This window comes from Oncorhynchus gorbuscha, linkage group LG21 (genome assembly GCF_021184085.1).
Source record: "Oncorhynchus gorbuscha isolate QuinsamMale2020 ecotype Even-year linkage group LG21, OgorEven_v1.0, whole genome shotgun sequence".
In the NCBI taxonomy this organism is placed as follows: domain Eukaryota; kingdom Metazoa; phylum Chordata; class Actinopteri; order Salmoniformes; family Salmonidae; genus Oncorhynchus; species Oncorhynchus gorbuscha.
This window is the reverse complement of record NC_060193.1, coordinates 38,259,923-38,270,567: the sequence shown is the minus strand read 5'-3', so window position 1 is coordinate 38,270,567 and position 10,645 is coordinate 38,259,923. Positions and strand designations below refer to the sequence as shown.

General features: G+C 42.9%; 1 protein-coding gene across 2 annotated transcripts; it reads right to left on the bottom strand.

The window, feature by feature from the left end:
* Positions 1-6,153: 6,153 nt before the first annotated feature.
* On the bottom strand, positions 6,154-10,360 carry LOC124008172 (transcriptional regulator Myc-2-like). 2 transcript variants are annotated; one of them, XM_046319247.1, is made up of 3 exons: positions 10,092-10,360; positions 8,040-8,612; positions 6,154-7,617 (listed from the first exon to the last, which is right to left on the bottom strand). In XM_046319247.1, the coding sequence occupies exons 2-3, from the start codon at positions 8,599-8,601 to the stop codon at positions 7,031-7,033; spliced, it is 1,149 nt and encodes a 382-aa protein (XP_046175203.1). In that variant the 5' UTR covers positions 8,602-8,612; positions 10,092-10,360; the 3' UTR covers positions 6,154-7,030. The 2 variants fall into 2 exon arrangements, with proteins under 2 accessions (XP_046175203.1, XP_046175201.1); XM_046319245.1 differs by having other exon boundaries at positions 10,097-10,355.
* Positions 10,361-10,645: the final 285 nt, after the last annotated feature.

Here is a 10,645-nt window from a genome sequence, read left to right as displayed (position 1 = left end):
GAATAGTGATTGCTTTGAGATGCTTGCAGTTAGCCACTGCTTCCTTCCAAACCACTCATTGTTGAATTTGCGATTTCAAACTTGTGTTTATGTCCAATGGCCGATGAGCACTGAGATGTTTTATCTCTAATTTCTCTTCATATGACAAGGATTGAAGATGATTTTCCAGTAGATTGTCGACTTGATTCATGGTGATGACTGCTAGCTAGCTAGCTAAGATTTTGAAAGTATGATGTTCAGTCCTATCAAAGCTATTTTAGATATGACTTGATTTGATGTCATTCTATCTGTGGCCAATGGCCTTGAGCCTTCATGGATGGGCACTTCTAATATAATTCCATGGCAGAACCAAAGGGGCTAAGCATTTTGAGCTCTAACATTAGACTTGGGTCTATGTACTGTCCCCACGAGTGACAGAAAACTGAGCCAATCGAACGCAACGCTCTGTATTTTCTGCTGGCTTTGCCCCACCACCACAGAAAGCACTGAGCTAGGCTGAAACCTGCATTTTGGAGCTGCCTTACTCAAGAAAGCAAAAAAGAGACCATGTTTGTATGTGGATTTATTAACTCAATGACATACAGTTGAAGTCGGAAGTTTACATACAATTAGGTTGGAGTCATTAAAACTCATTTTTCAACCACTCCACAAATTTCTTGTTTACAAACTACAGTTTTGGCAAGTCGGTTAGGACATCTACTTTGTGCATGACACAAGTAATTTTTCCAACAATTGTTTACAGACAGATTATTTAATTTATAATTCACGATATCACAATTCCAGTGGGTCAGAAGTTTACATACATGGAGTGGACATCACAAAGCCCTGACCTCAATCCTATAGAAAATGTGTGGGCAGAACTGAAAAAGTGTTTGAGAGCAATGAGGCCTACAAACCTGACTCAGTTACACCAGCTCTGTCAGGAGGAATGGACCAAAATTCACCAAATTTATTGTGGGAAGCTACCCGAAACGTTTGACCCACGTTAAACCATTTGAAGGCAATTCTACCAAATACTAATTGAGTGTATGTAATCTTCTGATCCACTGGGTAAAAAAATAAATAAGGTGGTGATCCTAATTGACCTAAAACAGGATTAAGGGAATTTTTACCAGGATTAAATGTCAGGAATTGTGAAAAACTGGGTTTAAATGTACATTGCTCAGAAAAATAAAGGGAACACTTAAACAATACAATATAACTCCAAGTCAATCACACTTCTGTGAAATCAAACTGTCCACTTAGGAAGCAACACTGATTGACAATAAATTTCACATGCTGTTGTGCAAATGGAATAGACAACAGGTGGAAATTATAGGCAATTAGCAAGACACCCCCAATAAAGGAGTGGTTCTGCAGGTGGTGACCACAGACCACTTCTCAGTTCCTATGCTTCCTGGCTGATGTTTTGGTCACTTTTGAATGCTGGCGGTGCTTTCACTCCTAGTGGTAGCATGAGACGGAGTCTACAACCCACACAAGTGGTTCAGGTAGTGCAGCTCATCCAGGATGGCACATCAATGCGTGCTGTGGCAAGAAGGTTTGCTGTGTCTGTCAGCATAGTGTCCAGAGCATGGAGGCGCTACCAGGAAACAGGCCAGTACATCAGGAGATGTGGAGGAGGCCGTAGGAGGGCAACAACCCAGCAGCAGGACCGCTACCTCAGCCTTTGTGCAAGGAGGAGCAGGAGGAGCACTGCCAGAGCCCTGCAAAATGACCTCCAGCAGGCCACAAATGTGCATGTGTCTGCGCAAACGGTCAGAAACAGACTCCATGAGGGTGGTATGAGGGCCCGACGTCCACAGGTGGGGGTTGTGCTTACAGCCCAACACCGTGCAGGACGTTTGGCATTTGCCAGAGAACACCAAGATTGGCAAATTCACCACTGGCGCCCTGTGCTCTTCACAGATGAAAGCAGGTTCACACTGACCACATGTGACAGACGTGACAGAGTCTGGAGACGCCGTGGCTTTTCTTTGGGGGGCCGCACAGCCCTCCATGTGATCGCCAGAGGTAACCTGACTGCCATTAGGTACCGAGATGAGATCCTCAGACCCCTTGTGAGACCATATGCTGGTGCGGTTGGCCCTGGGTTCCTCCTAATGCAAGACAATGTTAGACCTCATGTGGCTGGAGTGTGTCAGCAGTTCCTGCAAGAGGGAGGCATTGATGCTATGGACTGGCCTGCCCGTTCCCCAGACCTGAATCCAATTGAGCACATCTGGGACATCATGTCTCGCTCCATCCACCAACACCACGTTGCACCACAGACTGTCCAGGAGTTGGCGGATGCTTTAGTCCAGGTCTGGGAGGAGATCCCTAAGGAGACCATCCGTCACCTCATCAGGAGCATGCCCAGGCATTGTAGGGAAGTCATACAGACACGTGGAGGCCACACACACTACTGAGCCTGATTTTGACTTGTTTTAAGGACATTACTTCAAAGTTGGATCAGCCTGTAGTGTGGTTTTCCACTTTAATTTTGAGTGTGACTCCAAATGCAGGCCTCCATGGGTTGATACATTTGATTTCCATTGATCATTTTTGTGTGATTTTGTTGTCAGCACATTCAACTATGTAATAAAAATAAAAATATTTCATTCATTCAGATCTAGGATGTGTTATTTTAGTGTTCCCTTTATCTTTTTTGAGCAGTGTATTTGGCTAAGGTGTATGTAGACTTACGACTTCAACTGTATGGTAGATCTTTTTTTCCATTGTTTGCAAACTGATCTGTGACACATATTAACGCAAAAATAACCAGCAAAAAAGGCAAGCACCCCCCAAAATATATACAGTTGGGCAAAAAAGTATTTTGGGGCAAGAACCCCCCAAAATATATACAGTGGGGCAAAAAAGTGCAAATTCTCCCACTTAAATGATGAGAGAGGCCTGTAATTTTCGTCATAGGTAGATTTCAACTATGGGAGAACTTGCACAATTGGTGGCTGACTAAATACTTTTTTGCCCCACTGTATATATTATTTTATTTTTACCTAAAAAAGTGCAGCCCCACCTGCCCTGAATGACGGGTCGCCACTATTTGTATTCTAATCAGTGAGGCAACAGGGCATACGGCCTCTGCGGCTTGCTTGGTAGCCAATCCTTTCCCTCCTCTGCAGCCTCCAGTCAAAGCCAGGCGTAACCCATAGAGTTAGATTGAGAAAAGGGGGATACCTAGTAAGTTGTACAACTGAAATCATTCAACTGAAATGTGCTTCCCGCATTTAGCCCTCTGAATCAGAGAGATGAGGGGGGCTACGTTAATCCACATTCACGTCATCGGTGCCCAAGGAACAGTGGGTTAACTGTTCCCCGGGCGCCTTACTCAGGGGAAGACAGACCGATTTTTCACCTTGTCAGGTCAGGATTCGATCCAGCAATCTTTATTACTGGCCCAACACTCCTACCCGCCAGGCTACATGCCACCCAAGGGACTCTAGATGGATAAAACCAGTTTTGGCATGGACAATGACATTGAGGGTTTCCACCATTTCAAAATAGTCAACTGGGTAGGACTTCCTATTAATTAGGAAGGATAACATGATTCCATCCAGGTCATCAGGATCAGCCAATTAATTATACTTATGAGCAAACACTAGTTGGAAGTATGTACCCGTTCAGTTTGACTGCGACCTCGAAGGAGTATAAGAAGAAAATGGTTTACTTCAAAATGCAGATTGCCTCAATGGCGCTGCCATAATGGTATATATATAAAGATGATATCTCTATCTCTAAACCACAGAGGGCATGCTCCAGCGGACTAATTAATAACAATGACTAGGCGTAACACATTTTACACTCCCGAAAAAAGTTGAATCATTCACATTGTAATTTAATGTGAACAAATGGCTCTGTCCCAACTTGAATTATCACGTTTGTGCAAAGAAAATATGTCCTTTTTTTGCCTTACAAAGAAAATTCGAATTATTTTCTACTTATTTTAACAACGAAATGTATAGACAATAGATTTGAATCATTGTGCTCAGTGAAACTCCTCTTAGCCTTCTTTCACTGCCTCCAGATCTTGACTTGTTCAGATCTACAGATTAATTGAATAAAGCAACCTGTCATATTTCCTGGATGCACCATAGAGACTTGATCTAGGCCTACCATTCATTCAGTGACAAATAATAAAGAATGTGGGTAACTGGTTGTTGCTTGGCTGTGTGACATTCAAAGTGGGACATTCAAAGTGTAAACACACACACACACACAATAATTATCTGATTTAGCGTTTCCATGATTTCTGTACCTACCCACTTCGTCACATATGTGAACAGTGGGAAAATGAGTGGGAAAGAGAGAGATAAAGAGGAAGAGAGCCCCAGGGGTACAGGCAGACAGGTTTATATGCATTTCATACACTCTCCCAGATGTTACCTCTACAAAGAAACACTTGATCTCTCTTAGGGTGCTAACAGTTTGGGGACGGGAGGCTTGTTTTAAAGGGTTTTACTATGGATACTTGGTTTAATACCCTGCGTGAGTTGCAAAACTAAACTCCAGCTTGGGAAATGTCAACAGTATAGAGATTCTTGAAAAGTCACTGCTTTTCACTGAGCACTTGTTTTTTACTGCCTCAGATTCACACTGACTTTAATTCTGCACAAGACAAATGTTTGACAAGTGATACCTAATAAGAGGGCTTGAACGCTCCTGAATGGTTGTGCACTAAGACCTTGTACTGTGTCCTCCTCCTTACCACCTCTATGTCTGCAGACAGTCACACGGGAGCAAGTCCTGGAACCAATGAATCATTAGCATCTTAAAGAACATCACGTCCCATGCTATCCATCTATCTCGACCTCCACACCACAATGCCCACATCCACAATTAACCACATTTTCAGAAGTACACTTTGAGAAAGGCATCCTACTTAGGGATGCAGACTCTGTGGAGTCTTTCCTCTCCACACCGCTTGATAAGATCCATGGCCCAATGACTTGGAACACAAAGGATGAAAGAGAGAGGGTGAAAAAGTGCCAGAAGTTGCACGACCATTCACTCACTGGTCTTTTCAAAGCAATCTTGTGATGATGATGGCAGAGGCAAAAGCTACATTAGCATGCCCTTTGTGCTCAGTAAAAGCTTGACGAATGATGCTGTTATTGGGAATTCCATTGATTCACCTGGGTGTGATAGTTAAACAAGCACTTCTAAAGACATGTTGTCGTCTGTTATTTTATAATTTACTTTCTGTTAGTAATGTAACCCAACAATGACCTTTCGCATGGTTTATCGCAGAGAGGCTACTCATACCAAAAAAAGTAACCACAACCATGCAAGCCTACCTCATATGACCTCTGGCAGTGAGTGACCGCCCAGGGACACATCAGCCTTCAGCTAGCTCTGCCTGACTCATGGTAGCCAGGGTCATGTTCATTAAGCACCAAATGGACAAAAACTGACAAACAGGAACAACCTGGACTTGTCTAATAAGACACTTTTGTTGCAAAACATTTTATTTCGTGTGCCGTTAAACACGCCCCAGGAGTGGATGTCATGATGACAGACTACCCCCAGGGCATTAGATAGCTGACAAGGGTGCTTATGACAGCCAGGCAGGAAGAGCGTCAACATCTGCTAGTAGGGGAACTCTTGACCAGATATTAAAGAGCAAGCCTACCCTGCAGACTTGTTGGTAATAGTTCAGGAGTTTGTGTGCCGATGTGGGCAATCCATGTCACTGAGGCATTCACTACAGTGCTCTGAGTTACGTAACTTTGTGTACCATGAGAACCTGAGCTAGATACTCAAAACTAAACGATCAGTTATTATTATTATCTGGTGGTTTGGGGTTACATTAGTGATTGTATGGACACAATGAAAGGTCAAGTGTCTTTCCATCTTTGCACACTGTACTTTGTGCACAATAGGCAAATTCCTGCTTGGGTTATCAGACACACCCCATCTTGAAATAATCCCCTTCATCTTTTGACAAGACATTGAAAATGGTTTATGGTGCCATTCCAAATCAGGTACTGCACAATCTTCAAACTGTCACCTTGACCCAAACACTTACATGTACCGCACACAGATTGTGCGATAGCGGTCTTCTTGGATGTACCTTGCATCCTGTGAGGTAAACAAGTTATACAGGTGTATTTCACATTCTGTATAATAACTCCAGTAAACATTGACTTTTGTTCATTCTTTATTACATTATAAAAAAACAAAGTACTGCTGATAAACAGAACTTTAACTTGCAAATGAACCCCCCAACCCCCAAAAAAAACTAAAATAATTTATGATACAATAAAACCAAAAATATATACAACTAAATCTATATATAGTTGCTTCCAAGAGAGCAAACAAATTCTCAGGTTTCAGACCCGTTTGAGGTAGAGTACAGTAAGTCATGCTTTTAACAAAACATAACAGAATGAGTTAAGGCATGAGGCATTGTTCCACAATAACACACCAAATTCTTAACAGGTCAGGTCTTTAAGTAAATGGAAGTAGTAATTAACAGTTTTAGTAATTAATGGCAATAATTGGCATACATTACATTCAACCCTTTAATTTTTAACTTTGGATCCAGCCCAAAAAAACAACAGCAAAAGAACCAAGCCACTGGATGAATCAACGTTGTTTCAATGCTGAACCAACATGGAATAGACATTTCTACCCAGTGGGAATTCCATAACATATGGGGAATGTGGAAGAGACTGTATATACAAGGTCCACTTTTCACTAACAAAATGGCTGCTCGATTTGATATAGCTTACTCTACAACATAGGCTGTTACATGTAGTCTATTTTATGAACAATGACTTTGGCAAATCGCTAGGACAATAAATGACTAACATTATTTTACTAGGCTGAACATGGACCTGTTGTTCCAAACCAAAATTGTATTTTTACTGATACGGGGTTAACAGTCTCTCAGCAACTTTCACTTCTTAAACAGTCACCACAGTGACTGGATGAGACCATGCATTGAGTGTGCGCAGCATCAAGTCTTAAGTCAAGACCAGTATTTTCAAATAATCTATCTCTAAATGCTTTAGTTTTGCGCCTCGTCTCGTCAGTCACACCATTGCCTCCTGAGCTGCTCCAGTTTAACTTTGAGCTGCTCCTGCCTCTCTCGGAGCTTGTCTCGCTTGCCATTCAGTCTCTGGCCCGCCAACTCCAGGCCACGGATGCTGTCGCATGCCCGCTTCAGGATGACCACCTTGGAGGCCTTGTCGTTGTTGGACAGCTCAGGCACGTTGTCCCTGAGCCGCAGGAAACAGTTCTTCAGCTCGTTGCGCCGTTGCCTCTCCATCACGTTGTGGGTATGCCTCCTCTCCTCCTCATCCTCCACATCAGTTGACTGCCTAGAGCTAGACTGGTGTTGATGACTGCTGAGGTTGTGTCGCGACGAGCGGCCCGACGAGCTGTGATGGTGGTGTCTGTGGGAGTCGGAGGACCGGGTGCGCTTGTGGTAGGAAGTGGACGAGGGCTCGGAGTGGAGGGGCGATGCAGGGCAGGGGGCGGCGTAGTTGTGCTGCAGCTGGATCTCAAGGTGTTGCCGCTTTAGGGCGCGTTGCCGCCGCCGGCTCTCTTCTACCGACTGGGAGAGGGAGGAGGGGCTGGTGGTCCTCTTCACTGTCACCACGTCTATCTCCTCCTCTGTAGAGAACCACAAGGAATTGTGTTAGCAGTCAATTCCGATAACATTTGAAAAACTGCATTTCAGATGCCTTGGCTTTAGACTAACATTTTTAACTGCAATTTTCTGGGCAATGGAGCAAACTTTCCCTTTGGGTTAATTATAGTGAACTGCAAGCTTGCACAGCAGATAATTAATGTTCTTCATTTTTGCAGAAATGCAAGGAAAATAAATATACAATTAAAAAAAAACTTGGCCCTAAATTCACTTCCCTTATTATTAAATTATGGCATTTAAAAGCATGCAAGTTCAACTCAATACTGTACCAAAGTAACTTTCTAACAGTTCCTCTTCACATTTAAGCAAACAACGAAAGTCAATAAATGCACGGTATAACCTTTTCATTTACAAGCACAGTGACCAAGAACGTGGACCAACTCACCAGAATCACTGGCACTGCTCGAATACGTTGAGAATTCACCTCCTGCTGAGCCATAGTCTGAAGTCGACTCGCTGCCTTGCTCCTGGCTGTCCAATAGTAAATCCTCATTCTCCAAAGCTTGGCATGCGAGCGCCGCACTGTGGCAGTCCAGTGTGGAGCCGGCAATTTCCTCAAAAATGCTTGTGTCTATGTCCGAGAGCAGCGGGCTGCTGGAGAGCACAGATGATAGCTTCTCCATAGACTTATCACCGAGGCAATGCCATAAACAGTCGTCGGACTCATCTGGCTGTTGGTCCTTTGTCTCTGTTGCGCCGCCATCGTACAAAAAGTCACAATTCCAATTTAGTTGCGGGTCCTGATCTTCCAGGAGTATGTCCGAGACGTAGCTCAACTGGTCCTCCTTGGAAAGTGGTTTGGCATGGAGTCCAGTCTTCAATGGAGGGGACTGGGGTGGCGTGGGGAGTGACTGTAGGTCCTTCATCAAGCTCTGACAGAATTCATCATCAAACAAGAGAGGCTCTGAGTAGAACCAGTCTAGTGACTGGGAGAAACTCTGCAGCATTCTGGCAGAATCTGGGAAGAGGGAAAAAAAAGCCTGTTGAGTATGCACCTGAGATATAAGTCGACTTAGTGATGCTCTTAGTACTTTGACTGCAAGCACAACCTTTTATTCATGTTTACATCCTTCACCCCGCCCCAATCTGGGTGGCCATCAACAGGCTTTTAACCCCATGACATCATTTAAACAGGAGCACAACGTAGCCAAATGCGCGTTTTTCTCCTAAAAAGAAGCATTTTGCCTAGGCAATGCTAGCCAAGTCCCTCAACTCCTCCATGGAGTTAAGTGCAGACTATTTGTTATTAACTTCGACTCCTTCAAGTCGCTTTGCGTCGATACTTCAAATGTGGAAATACTTAATCCCTTAGTGTATCCATGTTTGTCTTGTGATTGCGTGCCTTTTAACGTTTCTATTTTAAGATTAAACGAACAATCAAATACCACCAACTTTCCTTGTTGAGATGCAATTAGCACATGCGCCTTCGCGCCGAGTTGCCATATTAGAGCAACAGCAACAATGAGGAAATAGTCGGTGGTTGTATTTCATTTACGTTTAATTAAAATGTATGGATTTCAGCAAACACTGGGCACGCTTAAGAGAGTACAATATGAAGTATCGACGCATGGCGACTCGAACAGAGACTGAGGTGCATTTCAAAAACGTATGTGCTCAACTCCGTGGACTTGGCTATTTTAAAGATCAACTAGGTAACAATTCAAAGACCGAGATGCCTCCAGATAAAGATCATCCACTGGCTATTGCGAAACCTTGCCATCTCTAGTCTTGAGCAGTCAGTCACACAGTTCTTCAGTAGTCAATTATTATTATTTTACACACACACTGGTTCCACTGCAGTTACAATCAACTTCTACAGCTCTCATTCAGACTAATTTCAGCAATATACGCACATAAATGCCTCTATTTGAAATTGAACCTTTATTTAACTAGGCAAGTCAGTTAAGACCTAATTATTATTTACAATGATGGCCTATTCGGGGAACATGTTGAAAAGGCTGTAACTGCACTGCCGGTTAAAATTAGCATTTAATTAAATACCAGAAGACATTTTAAAGGGCAAAAGAGGTGCAGTTACCATAGGCAAACATTAGGTTAGCAGAACAGAGAAGGGCTATGTAGAGCGATGCTGACGTTACACATGGACATTTAATTTGATTGTGAATACAAAATCGTTTGCATCGACCGTTGCACATTTATTTACACGTTAGTGCCAACAATTGTCATGGTTTAACGTTAGAAGTACATATTCTTATACAAATTATTAACAAAGAAAACATGATTGAAGCGAAAAGCATTCGAATGAATTATCATTTTATGTATGCCGTCATGTCCTTTCAAATAAATAGATCAAAGTCAGGTAACTAATAGCTAGCTAAGCAACGTAAACTACAAAAAAAAAAATCAGCTACCGGCAAAAGCCACGTGAAAAAAAAGCCATGTGAAATAATCTGACACCGTAAATGTCAACTCTTACCTTACCTTATTTCAGGGGTATGAGAACGGGAAAAAGACGTTTTCGTGTCTTGATAAATTCCAACGAGATAAACTACTGTAATTATTCTGCCGTCTGTAAACGTACTGCACATTTGCTGGCACTCCGTTATCTACCATAGTATACAAGATCCGTAGGTGTGGCGGCGAGACCCATTTCAGTATATACCACCACGGCGCAGCAGTATCCCTCCACAACACAAAAACGCGCCAAAACTTACAAATCTATATGGGACACTACAACAAAGAAATATTCCACTGCTGTAATAATGTTTATTGTGTATAAATCCGTGTGGATCTGCGCATAAAATACGGTGATTAAACACACACACAGCTAAACTTGTTTAAGGAAGGATCTATATTGTCTGGAGACGCGGATGGATCTGCTCTCCATGCGCATTATGGAATTCCAAGAAAATGGAGGCGTGGTGGTTACAAATTTACACTGTCCGTGCTGTCCAGAATCCTTGGGACGTCCCTACCCATTTTGCCCATTTGAATTTGAAATGGAAACTGGTTTCGGTTGAGGACGTCTCA